The sequence below is a fragment of the Pseudorasbora parva genome, chromosome 20, assembly GCF_024679245.1.
Source record: "Pseudorasbora parva isolate DD20220531a chromosome 20, ASM2467924v1, whole genome shotgun sequence".
In the NCBI taxonomy this organism is placed as follows: domain Eukaryota; kingdom Metazoa; phylum Chordata; class Actinopteri; order Cypriniformes; family Gobionidae; genus Pseudorasbora; species Pseudorasbora parva.
The window spans coordinates 27,051,382-27,066,139 of record NC_090191.1 but is presented as its reverse complement, the minus strand read 5'-3'; the positions used below and the strand labels follow the sequence as shown (position 1 = coordinate 27,066,139).

Genomic DNA, 14,758 nt, shown 5'->3' with positions numbered 1-14,758 from the left:
TCTGGAAACTCACCATAGACAGGGCTCAATCCGAGGGGCGGGATAAACGGTTGTCTTTCAAACTCCCTCTGCACGCGATAGGATAGCGCTACAACCAACCAGAGCAACGAAGGTGAAACAGCGCTTGTTGACAGATTAAACATTCGCCATATCCGGTCGGCTAAACTCCGAACACATCTTCCCTTTTTAAGAATGACTTCAGTGGCATTCTTTGTTCTTTTCTCAGAGAAAAGCTTAACTCCAAGTCTTCCAGAGTCGTGGTCAAAGCTGATTCGAAAGACCGCCGCCGTTCGCCAGTTTCTGTGTTTACTAGAAGCACGCAAACGCAACTCGGCCGTCGTCATTATGGCCCCGTCCACCGACTCTATACACGATGTGGTTGGCCCGTCCAGATTGAGAGGAATACCGCTCAGAAGGGTATTGAGAGTTCCTAGACGACACTTGCGGGCAGATTAAATTTGCTGCCGCTAGGGTGCGTCTAGATTTCTAGGCTACTATGTAGTATTTTTGCAGTAAAATATCCCAAAACCACTAGGCCAGCGTTATATATTTTGTTCATTTGAGTACTTACAATATCCCAAAAGTTTCCAAATATTTGTAAATTGTGAGAAAATTGCTCTTTTAACTAAGGACCTGAGACGTGTCAGCATAGCATTTGAGGAAGTTGCCTGTCAATTTGACCCTTCGCTAAGCCCCGCCCCCCGTAGTTACTGTTGCTACGCCTGTCAAGCTTTCGTGCCTGGCACGTCTATTACAGTATGTATGCGCCGGTGTCAGACATTTCCGAGGAGATAATTAGTCATTTCTGGCGAACAGGGGAAATATCTGAGAGAGTAAGAAAAAAGGGACTGCAGTATGTATTTGCGGGATATATCCGCGACATATTATGCAACCGATTACAGAATAATTTCAATAAAATTGAAGCTAAAGCCTATGGTCTCAGCGCAAGCAGCAGCTGCCTCATATCATGCACAACAGGGTAAGTAAAATGAGAAAACAATCGAATAATTATAAATCAAACAACTTATCAATAAATCTTGTGGAATAAACACAAGACATTAGCCTGAAAACTTTGCGATGATTCTCCGGCTTACCGTTATATTTAGCGCACAGGGCTACTGCTCACATGTCGTGTGTCTATAATCTACTCCGACCTGGCACTAGCATGAGATTCTGACCTGAGCCATTCATCAAAAACCACACATTTACTGAAACCTTATAACAGAAAGCCAGTCTCTCAAACATGATGGGTTTTATTAATATTATAAACACAGCCACTGCAACAATCCTTATGATGAAGGTCTTAATTTGCACACATTTTGTCTAAACAAAACTACAATACAAAACTAATAAATAAAGCTAAGACAGTTCTTTTTATAGTCTATATGCATCATATGTAATAACTTGCATCAGTCAAAAAACTCATGTATTTTCAGTTTGTTGAAGCAAACGTAGGTGTTTTTGTTAATCCTGACGACATTTAACGTTGTGAATGGGGTCTCACACACACTGCTTGATTCAAGGCTGGTATTTCTTACCTTCAGTTTTACGTTTTGGGGAAGGAAAAAAAATACACCATCTGTCCAAACTTTTAGGATAGGCATCAGATTTGCAATATCCATACCCACAGATTTGCATCGGCATGTTTCCCTCGCTAGAAAGCTTGACAGACCTTCCGTGCCTAGTTACGGTTGCTAAGCCACGATTGGCCTGTGGTGGTATTCCGGCGTGGCTTAGCGAAGGGTCAATTGCGTCTTATCTGCGTTACCCTCGTTTTATTTGGCAGAAGCGCTTTTCTCTTAGCAGTGTGAACATGTCACAGCAGGGCCGAGTGAACGCACAGAGGAACGTCATAACATCATTTTAAACGCACTTAAATTGATCTAATATGATAAACAGAGCTGCGTTACCTTATACTCATGACCGGAAATGCTGAAATAGTGCAGGCGCCCGGCGACTGTCATAATAAAAGTCCTGGTGCTGGCGAGCCGTGTGTTTGTTTAACAATCGCTCCAGCGGCCATGCTCAGCTCCACAACACTCGGTCCTGCTTTGCTTTACACTACAGTAACGTTAATAACCACATCCATGAACATGATTTCTGCCCGAGTCCTATTTTCCACCGGCTGTGAGCTGAAAGACCACGTCCCAAGATACTACATCACACTTGGCGTCATCAGACTACGCCTTTGTTTAAAATAGGCGCCCTCCAGTGGACGGAAAGTTGCATAGTGCACCTTTAAGATGTCACATATGGACTACTTTGATGATGTTTTTATTCCCTTTCTGGACATGGACAGTTTAGTGAGCATACACTTAGATACACTCTTGGACTAAATATAAAATACCTTAAACTGTGTTCTGAAGATGGACGGAGGTCTTACAGGTGTGGAACGACATTAGGGTGAGTCATTAATAACATCATTTTTGGGTGAACTAACCCTTTAAAGAATCTGCTGCTATTGTCATGGTGTCAGATACAACAGGACACATTCAGGGGTATTGTGGCGTTCATGCCTCAATGCATCAGAGCTGTTTTAGCAGCATGAGGGGAAACTACGAACTACAGTAATCAGTATTAATTAGGCAGGTGTTTTTTTTCTGATCAGTGTAGCCTACAAGTGTGTGTTCTCTCTCTCTCTAAGACCACCTCTGTCAGCGCAGGTTCATCTGGTAAGAAATCTCTCCTGTGGGCTTTGGACTGGACTCGCATACTTCTACACGGTGAGTGAACGAGATCAACACTTGGACACAGATCAGAATGCTTCAAGCGCTAACAGGGAGTCTAGGCTACTCTGACAAACACGCAGAGGTCAAATTTACAGCCTTATTTCTAATATAAATGCTATTAATCTAAAATTGTTAGTGTTTATTTTCAACATTAGAAAGATCAAATGCATAAACCCTTTTCTAATTGCAGTAGAAAAGTCTGAAAAGAAAATATGCACCACCTCTGTACAAAACATCTGTACAAGATGCTCAAAAATAAATAGAAGATTGAAGAGAGCCATTATACGAGCAGTTAACAAAGCACTGAAGCAGAAAAACGACTTCAAATGATTACTCTCAGAGAGAGTTTCGGGTGGAAATGTGGTTTTCTCTTGATTTAAACACAAAACCTCTGTGTTTTACTGTACATTGGAGTCCTATAGAAGATCAGACGTCTCATGTCTGTTCCAGTGGTTTTCAACTCTTGTCTTCTGGGACCCTACGACAGCATAATTTGTTCCAGCCTTGAACTAACACATCTGATTCAACAATAATCAGTCGCCGCTGGATTAATTGAATCATATGTATTAGTTTAACCTCACGTGGCGGCAAAAATCCATCATGGAGCTGGAGCTGAAACGGCTTATTCATGAGAGCTCTCCAGAATATCATCCATGATTGTTTCAACATACTGTCTGCCTGCTCCTGTTTGACTGAAGTAACTGCTTTATAAATTCAGTTCACTTTTCAACAGTTTGAACCCTGACCTTTGACCCCTGCTGATTTAAGTGCCCTCGAGGAAACAGGAAACTATTGGTTTTGGTCTGCATGAGCATTCTTCTCACACATCCTTTTCTATCGCCCATAAGAGGGGATTGTATTCATCAGCTGTGGGTTCTCCGAACACACAACCCGTTGAAAGCGAGACACACATACGAAGGTTGAAATATGAGGGGATGGAAACCATCAGGTCGTGGGTCTCAGAGCAGCAGAGAAAGAAACATACATTAGCATATTAATGATCAGCCATTTTTCAATTCAATACCAGTGCTAGTTTAGCATTACTTACTCTCTGGGTTCTATTGGGGGAGGGGGATACTCTGGGTTCGGGCAAAACATTTCCGAGCCCGGAGCCCTCCCCGGACAGCACGCCAAAAATGCATAATCTTTACTCTATTTAATTGATGTAAGTGTGAACGTGTGAAATAACAGAAATGCAGCCTTTGTGAGCAGAAGAGACATATATTATATATATACTGATCAAGCATAACATTATGAGCACCTCCCAAATATTGTGTTGGTCCATCTTTTGCTGCCAGAAAAGCCCTGACCTGTCAATTCATGGACTCCACTAGACCCCTGAAGGTTTGCTGTAGTATCTGGCACCAAGTTGTTAGCAGCAGATCAAGTCCTGTAACGTGTGAGGTGGGGCCTCCATGGATCCGACTTGTTTGTTCAGCACATCCCATAAATGCTCGATTGGATTGATTTCTGGGGAATTTGGAGGACAAGTAAACAGCTCAAACTCATCGTGCTTCTCAAACCATTCCTGAACCATTTTTTGCTTCGTGTCAGATCCTGCTGAAAGAGGCCACAGCCACCAGGGAATACCGTTTCCATGAAAGGGTGTACATGGTCTGCAATAATGCTTAGGTAGGTGGTACATGTCAAAGTAACTTCCACATGGATGGTTGAACCCAAGGTTTCCCAGCAGAACATTGCTCAAAGCATCACACTGCCTCCGCCGGCTTGCCTTCTTCCCATAGTGCATCCTGGTGCCATGTGTTCCCCAGGTAAGCGATGCATACACACCCGGCCATTCAGGTGGTGTAAAAGAAAATGTGATCCATCAGACCAGGCGAGACCTTCCATTGCTTCATAAACAAAAAACTGCAAAACCACTGTGTATTCTGACACATTTCTATTGATCAGGACACCACTGTTCCTTCCTCGGATCACTTTTGATAGCTACTGATCATTGCAGACCGGAAACATCCCACAAGAGCTGCAGTTTTGGAGATGCTCTGACCCAGTCATCTAGCCATCACAATTGGCCCTTGTCAAACTCGCTCAAATCCTTATGCTTGCCTATTTTTCTTGGTTCACATCAACTTTGAGGACAAAATGTTCACTTTCTGCCTAAAATATCCCACTCACTTACAGATGATGGTGTAAATAAAAGATAATCAGTGTTATTCACATCACCTGTCAGTAATAATTTGCTACATATATATCACTTTTCTGGGTACTCAAAGTGCTTTGAATATAGAAGGGGGCAATCTCCTCAACCACCAATGGGCAACATCCAGCTAGATGATGCGACGGCAGCCATATTACGCCAGAATGCCCACCACACACCAGCTGATTGGTGGAGAGAAGGCAGTGTGATGAAGCCAATCAGTAAACGGAGATGATTAGGAGGCCATGATGAACAGAGGCCAATGGGCAAATTTGGCCAGGATGTTACACCCCTCTTTTTATGAAGGACAGCCTGGGATTTTTAATGAACAGAGTCAGGACCTTGGTTTAATGTCTCATCTGTAGATAGGAAGGATGTTGTATGATGTTGTTCAATAGTTTTAGTTAACAATATAACAACACTGTTTAATAGGAAATGTAATATTACAAATTACCAAAAACATACTTTTTAAAAGGTTTTAATTATTTACAAATAAAAAAAGGTCACATGTATATTTACTTACATTTTAAAAGTTGGAAATGCAAAACAGTCATAAAAATATTGTTAAAAAACAACAGCAGCCTAAATATTCAATATTAAGACCACTAATGGCAGCAGCGCAAAGAGGAAATCACAAAACTGATGCGTTAACAATACAAAACAAGTGTGAAAATGGATACAATGTAAAAATACAGGCACCTTATATACATAGCGAGCATATTATTTACAATAAAATACATTTTAGTATTAAAACATTACCCTGCCTGTTCTCGACTGCATTACTTTATTCAGTACTGCAGTTTGATTAAGTATCTTTGCACTCTTGGCTAAATTTGGACTTAAAAGACCCTCCACATAGACGACGCACACATGTGCGGCTTATAAACCCTCGGGGAGCCATCTTTGAGTCGAAACGTTCTGTTATGACCCAATATTTTCCTTTAAAGACATATCGTTCATTTGTTTTGTTTACAAATGTTATGTTTCAAATCTACACGCCAGATTAAACACAATAAACACTTCTGGAGGATGAAAAGCCATGACCTCGGTCCATCTATAAAAAACATAAATAAATACTTCGCAAACTGCATATAAAATTTAGACAGATATATTACACCATGTGAAAGGAAAGACCTTCAGATGTTTGTAATTTCAGATCTATAAGACCCACGGATGCACAGAGTGACATTAGCACACTCTTTGGAGTGCAGTACACGAAACAGCCCCAAAGGGGCCACAGAACGCTCCAAACTGGAGTAAGGCAAGGTGCGAAACATTAGAATGCCACTGAACCCTTCTGGAAATGTGTGATAACATCCCATTCGACCATGTATATCGGCTGCGGTGCAGACTGCCGCTCCAAATCTGATTTGTGAAGTGGTTGATGATGAAAATGGTGTTTAGGAGACGGCGATACAGAATATCGTCCTCTTAAGTTGCTCCTGATATGCTTTTAAAATGATGTATATTAAGTGATAAAACCTGGAAAAATGCACCCCAGTGAAAAAAAAGTCTGAAAACGTCGGGTTACTGCCATCTTCAAGTATCTCCAGGGAATGACATTTAGAACAACATCTGCTCTGGTCTGTGTTCATTTGGATGAACACCACAGTTTCTTCAAATTGCTTTTATTTCCTCATTTATCCATCTGTCCTTGATTTTTGAGTTAACTCACCAGCCACAACAATCAGCCACAAAAAGTCGTAAATTCCTCCATTTGTTGGTCTGATGTCTGATTTTTGCAGTTTGCTTGTGAGAACATCAGATATATTTTTCTTGCACCTCTTCCGTACCAGTGGTTTTAATTTAATATATATAAAAAAATACAATTGAAAAAAACTCTAAGTTGTTTGTACGCCAATCGTACAGCCACCATGGTCTACACGTTGTAGATGCTAAAAACCATAACGAGCCATGAGTATATTTTCCCCACATTGGAAAATATAACAGTCTAGTAACTTATTTCCATGTCCGAATAGTATTTGAAGACTTTGCGGATCCATTCAGAGTAGAAGGCCACGTTGACGAAGACAGCAGGACGCCTGGCGACGGCACACCCACGGCCGTTGATGCTCACACCCACTATGACCTTGCTTTCTCGTTCCTGGCACACCAATGGGCCACCGTAGTCTTTCTGTAAGAGGTGAATAGAGAAGAATAGATGTCACAATCATAGAATAAACACCATCCTCTGAAACAATATCCCTCAAAGACCATCTGACTCGTACCTCACAAACACCCTGGTCTCTCTTGCCTCCAGCGCAGATTTTGGTTTCTGTGATGGGCAGAATACCTTTGTGGCTTTGGGAACACCTTTTGTTGCCGACAATTGGAAGCCCCACCATTTTCAGACTGCCCTCATATCCCGTACCTAACAGAGAGGTCAAAGGGTCAGCTTTAATAGAAATGTAAAAAAAACTCTGGAAAGTTTTTCACGCAAGTTCATTTAGCTTCTTTTATTTGGCCTTATGTGTCGAAATAACTCACCACGTGTTTGGAGAAATGGGTTAAATACGAGCAAAGAATGTTTGTTCTAGTGTGTATTTAATGATGCTGAGTCACATTAAATATTTATTTGTGTACCTTGTTCTTTTTCCACAAGATACAAACACAAACAAAAGATGTCAAGTCATTGTGATTATATTATTATTAAGACCATCTGAATCCATTCTAGAGCTGTGTTTTAAAGTAAACACCAATTAAATCAGATATGGGGTTTTCAGATTTTTAAATGTTTTACCATGTATTTTAATTTTATAATATATATATATATATATATATATATATATTATATATATATATATATATATATATATATATATTCTTGTGTGGAAAATATTAAAAGTATTAAGTTGACATATATTAGATAAGTATATTACATAATCAACCTATATGTATTATTTTTATATAATGTTATAATAATTATATAATGTAATTTAAAATTATATTACTATTAGTTCACCCTCGCACTAGTTGGAAGGAAAAAACTAAAATATATTTATCACACATTTATAGTATATCTGTAACATTGTAAATATTTATAAATAGATAATAGCTTATCTTTTGAAAGCAGAATAAAATAATAACATTATCAAATTTAGTGCATGTGGGGGAAAAAAAATCATATATTAACTTTGAAAACCCTAAAAATAAATATTAGGGCAGTTTTGAGAATAAAATTAACAATAAAAAGGAGTTTAATAGAATGGAATAAGTAAAGAATAATTAACAATGGCCATTTCATCTTGAATATTCATTCATTTAAAGTGTTAGTTCACCCCCCCCCCCCCCCCAAAAAAAAATTCTGTCATTAATTTCTCACCCTCTTGTCGTTCGACACCCGTAACACCTCCATTCATCTTCGAACACAAATGAAGATATTTTTGTTGAAATCCGATGGCTCAGAAAGGCCTTCGTTGACACCAGTCATTTCCTCTCTCAAGAGGCACTAAAGACGCTGTTACAAAGCCTATCAAACTACAGTGGCTCTACAATCATTTTATGAAGCGACAAGAATAGTTTTTATGCGCAAAAAATAAAAAAATAAAAATAACGACTTATATTGTGAGGGGCCGATTTCAAAACACTGCTTCGTAAATCTTCAAACCTTTATGAATCATTAAGCTCCGAAGCTTCAGGAAGACATCTTTAAAATCGGCCATCACTATATAAGTTGTTATTTTTTTGAGCACAAAACTATTCTCGTCGCTTCATAAAATGATTGTAGGGCCACTGTAGTGAGATGGACTTTGTAACGACGTCTTTAGTGCCTTTTATGGGTCTTGAGAGAGGAAATGACATTAGTGTCAATGAAGGCCGTTCTGAGCCATCGGATTTCAACAAAAATATCTTCATTTGTCTTCAAATGTCTTACGGGTGTAGCGACTCAGGCGAATCAAACACACAATCGCCAGTTACATTTAACAAATATGTTTTTGAAAGCGTTGTGCTTACTGACAGACCTTCCCCCAACACAACAGAGAAAGATTCTTCGTTACCCTGGAAACCATCTGATAAGATGTTTTATGGCCCAAAAGAATTTGGCCACATGAAGTTTCAGACACAAAGAGTTTAAGACACAGAGCTTTTGCCTCAAATTATAGACAAACCATCTATAAATGAACATGCACCCCAGGACATTATATGTAAACACATAACTGTTTTGTAAAATGTTTCTTCTGTATGGTATTTTGCATCTTTTTTATCTTTGTCTTAACAAAGTACTAGTTCAGATAACCTCATATATGTCATGTCTCCTATCAAATTAATGCTCACTTCACGACTTACACTTCCATGTATATCACTTATTCAGAAAATGCAGTGTGTGTTTGTTGCATTAATTATAGTATGAATGGTCGAGACCCACTGAGTCGAGCTTTGAAACAAAGAGCCATAAAATCTGCTAAGGAATTTCCCGCCTGGAAATCCCAACAATCTCATTGGTTAAGTCTAACCCTGGAGGGTGGGACTACTTCCAGACCTTAAAAGACCAGTGGAGACAATTTTTAGGTTTCTCTGAAAATCTCTTGCGCTCTTACTTCTCCAACTCTCTCCCTGTGGGAGCCAACACCCACGGTGGCTGGCACTTAAGCCATGCCACCAATGCAGGCCCTCCAAGCAGGCCCCAGCTCTTCCTCTCTTCCCCTCTTCCCTGGTTCTCCTCGCTTCCCTACTGAGTCATCAACTTACTAGCCCCAAGGGCATTCTTCAGAAGGAGGACACGGAGCGTCTCTAGAAAGCAACCAGCCGCTCCCTTTCGACCTCGGAAAAAAACCACCGGACACGCAGGGCATTTGAAATCGGAACACGCACACACGCGAGAAGCCACAACTCGAGCAAGTATTATCTTCCAAATTCAAACTGCTGTAAAGAGGGTGTGTTATTTTCCCGTTGGGACAAGTTAACTCCGTGAAGGTCGTATTTGATGAACTGAAGGAAAGCTGCTTCTTACCCCCCCCCCCCCCCCCACTCTCTTTGTCTCTCTCTCTCTCTCTCTCATCTCTCTCTCTCTCTCTTTCTTTTATCTCTCTCTAATTTCAGTCTATTCATTATTCTCTTTTATGTATTCTTTCGTTAATATCTATACTTCTACTCTCTTTTGCATATTTAGTATGTACTTTCTGTGTGAATTGTAGTGTTATTTTTAGTCTGTGTTTATTAAACCTCCAAAAGACATTTAATGAGTTGAATCTGTTATTCTGCCACATACACAAAGTCAATGAAACTTGCGATCAGTGTTCGAACTATACCGTGGCCTTTGGGGGAGCCCACTTTTCGGGGTGTGTGTGTGTGTGGGGGGGGGGGGGGGCGCGTGGAAGAGAGGACGTGTATATTCCTTCACACACAGACAAACGGGTCAATCTATTGCTTAATGCATTGCGGAGACTCTTAATATACAATTTACAATCATTGAAGAGCATCTTTGATTTTAATGAAGGAAGAAAAAAAACAAGAACTGATAGGTCAAAAAGCCCACAAATAGTCTATAAACAAATCCGGCTGTCTTTGAGTTCACATGAACGGTTGAAGTTACTCGTCAGGCTACAGAAGAAAACCATAATTCCTCCATTTAACTAACGTTAGTCTTACTAGGACATTGATAGTCGCGCAGACCTATATCAACCCAGCCGCAACACATAATTAGGGATAACATGCCTTAACACAGAATCGACCACAGAGGCTTGGGGTCAGCTTCCTTTGCTGTTCTTCCAGAAATCCAAGATCAAGAAGTGGATATTGTTTTTTGTTTTTTCTACGAATCTTTGCGTTGACATGTACTAAACATGAGTGGAATTAGCACCGCAGCGCCACCACACCTTGATGGTCATGACAAGAACAGCATGTATAGTTATCTTTATTGAAGTGAATTAGATTTAAATTGCCGTCATGCATGAATTAATTATATATTTTTAGAAATTTTACATATAATAATCCACGATGATCACATTACAGAAAACTGAAATTGCACCTCAAAATAACACAGTGTCAATATTTTTGAGACCCCCCAAAATTTTTCAAATCACGTTTTCAGGGGAGCCCATGTCTTATTTAGGGGAGCCGAGCTCCCCCTAGCTCCCCCGTAGTTCGCACCCTGCTTGCGATCTAACGTTACCTAACTGCTTATGCTACTATGTTAGTAAAGTAAACTGTATGACCATTTGAAATATTGAACTTGTCCTGATCAGTAAAGTTAATGTTTCTTATGCGCTCGTAAAGCAGTAATCCCTTTTTGAGAATTGATTTGAAAAGTCTATAACTAATTTGCAGGACAAACTTAGTAGGATAATTTCAAGCAATTTCATAAAGGGTTACTTGTTTTTAATTAAACAATTTTCCCTATCGGAAAATTTTAATACGTAATGAATGACTGGCAAATTATATTCATAAATTCATGAATATTGAATATTAAATCCCTTTTGAGTTAATTATTCCCCGAGACATTAAACTCATACAGGGTGTTGAACGGCATGAGGGTGAGTAGTTAATGACAGAATTTATTTTGGGGTGAAATAACCCTTTAAAAGTCCTAAGACTCAGGAACATGTAGTAATTATTTGAAATGAATTTTTCAGGTTTTCAACCCCAAAATAAAATGGAAAACAACAATTCAACAATGCTGCTGTATTGAAAAGAATATAATAGAACAGAATAGAACAGAATAGTACCTTTAGTGTCTCCCCAGCCATACATGAGGCAGTAAGTGCCTTCTGCAACAGCACACCCTGCGACAGGAAGCTGCACAGTTCGCACATGCTCAGAGAGAGGGGCAGGCCTGGGCATAAAGACTATGAGTTACCATAAGGATGGCTGGATGGATGAGAAGATGAATGGGCAGATGGATAAATGCACTTACGTTGTGAGTTTGAGAAGAGCCAAGTTGGATCCCTCGGGCCCGCAGACCACATGTGCGATCCGGAGATCCTCTGTGTCGGCGGACGCGTTGAGATGAAGAAGCCCCACCTGCACGGTGTACTCCGAGAGGTCAGGGACACTGAGGAACGTATAAGCAAATATGTCAAACACAGAAGTTTCATGACAGCTAAAATTTGCCACTAAAGTATCCGAGTAGAACGGTGATAAGTCATTTTAGCCTATATAATCTGGATCGCAGACGTAGAGGAGCAGTCTTTATACAAGCATGAGATATGCATGTTGGCGAACGCTCCTGGTAAACTCATCTCCAGTTCTGATCAAGGAGCAGAGGTCAGTTCCAGCGTCCAGCCCGGTCTGTGTCTTCATGCAAAGCACAAGATAGCTGAACCCACCAGGGAGCGGATCTGGGAAATGTAGAGATGATCTAAAAGCCAGACGAGCTCACTCTCGTTCTCCTTCCGTCCCCCTTTCCCCGCTAAACTAAACTAAACAGAGCCAGCAGGTTTTCACTCAAGTGTCACTGAAGCAGATCCACAGGCGTATATCATGCAGCCGAACGCGAGTCTAAACAGATGCACCACTGACAGAGCAGAGAGCCATCAGTCACAGTCAGAGCGGATCTGTCACTACTCTCTCTTAAACCGGAAACTCGGGATCCGCACGTCTCGTTGAAAACATCAACTGACAGATGGGAACACAAGGCCGGGACAGGCCAGAATCTTGCACGCTCGAGAATGAGGAAAACTCAAATGTGGTTTGCATTGACAAGAGACAGTGGCTAGTTATTAGTGGATGCGTGATGGATTACCAGGTTGAGAAGCACTGTTGATCCGTCAGAACCCAATCCTCTCTGATGAGCGAACCTCCACACCAGTGTCTGTTCCTGCGGGAGGAGAACCAATCAGAATGTGTCGTTAGGGCTACAGGAATTATCATCCCCTGTGCGATACATGTTATGTCATGTTCCAGTTTTTCTGAATTTTCTAGATATCAAAATCAATTGTATTAGCCTATTATTCTAAATCATAATGCCTTTTTTATTTTTAAGAAAAAAATAAACAATATTTCAGTTTTTCACATAAGTTGCAAATGTGCTTAACTTTTTTTTAAATTAGATGTGATGATTCTTATTTAAACTTAAATTATATCGCAATATTGTACATTATACATGCAATTGTTACCTTAAAAAAAGCTATTTCCCTGATTTAACTCATAAAAATGAGTTGTGTTGGTATAAATTAATGAATTTGAGTTCATTCAGTGATGTTACGTAATATTTGTGACTTGTTTGTTTAGATTCTACCATCTTATCGGTGTATATATTGAATATTTATCTATCACTGTTTTATCTGCATATTTGCCGTAAATTATGTACATTAATGCATGGGCGTCAGAAGCAAATAAAAAGTGGGTGGGTCCACTCTCTCAGAATATTTTTTTACTGGAGTAACGTTAGATGACATATAATAATAATAATAGACTTTATTTTATATAGCGCATTTAAAGGTTATCTCAAAGCGCTTCACAAAACATAGACATGCAAAAAAGTTATAAAATACAAAAAAACAAACATTATGTAATGTAGGATTAAATAACAATAATACGGCAATTGAAAACAATTTATATAAGCTACCCGAAACAAATACGTTTTCACGGCAGATTTAAAAACACTAAGTGATTCCGCTTTCACTAATCTCCACATGCAGGGAGTTCCAGAGTTTAGGAGCATTTGATGAAAAGGCCCTATCACCTTTGGATTTAAGTTTAGTTTTGGGAACAATTAAAAGGCCAGCTTCTGAGGAGCGAAGCTCACGTAGAGGTTTGTATGGGGTTAGAAGCTCAGTGATATAAAGAGGTGTAAGTCAATGCAAAGCCTTGTAGGTAAGCACTAGAATTTTAAAATCAACACGGAATCTAACAGAGAGCCAGTGTAAGGATTCAAGTACAGGGGAAATGTGCTCCCCTGACCGATTTCCAGACAGAATTCGAGCGGCTACATTCTGTACCAACTGTAGTTTAATATTTACATTAAATACAAATATACCGCCATTTACTAAACGATTGGGCCAGACAAAATAACAGAAATCACTGAGCTATTTACTCTGGCTATGGTGTAGGGTCTAAGACACATGTCATCAAGTTTTGACGCAAATCGAAAAAAGGTTTGAATCCACCTTTTGCCACACTCGCTCTACTCCCTTTCCCCATCAGATATCAGATCGAAAAGGCATTTATTTTCAATAAAAATTGAGAAAATATTAGAAAAGCGGAAATAAATGTGTTTAATAATAAGTGTTTCTTGGGCAGGTAAACAGACGTGCTAAATTAGAGACGATAAAAGTGAGTGGGTCCAATATCATTGGTCGTAAAAAGTGTATGGGTCTTCTGACGCCCATGCATTAATGTAGGTTGAATTAGATTAAAATAATACTTCATAGTGATCAAATAGGAAGTGTGTACCCTTTTTGAATGCTGACCACCCAGCTCCCATCCTCTGCTCGCTGCACCTGCATCCCCCCAACAATCCGGGTGGTTTTGTGTATAAAACAGGATGGTTTCGGCACTCCACCTGTTGATTGGGAAAGCGAGAACTGTCAGAGACGACTTCATGGAAGAAGATAATACATTTAAATATATACATTTGTTTTTCTGAAGACATATTGGATATGCAGTACACAGTATCATTGTGCAGTGTTTCTCAAGTGGTTTTGGTGCAGGACCCAGAGTTTACACAAGACATAGTAACAAAACTACACTGGCCCAATAATATGTTAAATTAATAACAGGCTGCCCACAAAGAAATGGATAATTATGTAAATCATGTAAAAACAAAGGAAATATTAGTCTGTGAACATAGTCTGTGCAAATCAATAGGATACTTGTGGATATGGCTTCATTTTATCCAGTGCATAAATGTTTTATTTACTTATTTGTTTGTTTATTTTTTTGTTAGAATTTTATTTTATGCATTTGGCAAAGTATTTTTTTTTTTTTCACC

The 14,758-nt window shown here is 39.6% G+C and overlaps 1 protein-coding gene across 1 annotated transcript in view; it reads right to left on the bottom strand.

Moving 5' to 3' along the window:
• Positions 1-5,425: 5,425 nt before the first annotated feature.
• hgfa (hepatocyte growth factor a) overlaps positions 5,426-14,758 on the bottom strand; it is a 35,609-nt gene continuing 26,276 nt past the window's right edge. The window contains exons 13-18 of the mRNA XM_067427209.1: positions 14,221-14,329; positions 12,569-12,643; positions 11,741-11,878; positions 11,553-11,659; positions 7,116-7,258; positions 5,426-7,021 (exon numbers count right to left, since the gene is read on the bottom strand). Coding sequence (XP_067283310.1) covers positions 6,839-7,021; positions 7,116-7,258; positions 11,553-11,659; positions 11,741-11,878; positions 12,569-12,643; positions 14,221-14,329 — 755 coding nt within the window. The 3' untranslated portion in view covers positions 5,426-6,838. The remainder of the gene's footprint in view (positions 7,022-7,115; positions 7,259-11,552; positions 11,660-11,740; positions 11,879-12,568; positions 12,644-14,220; positions 14,330-14,758) is intronic.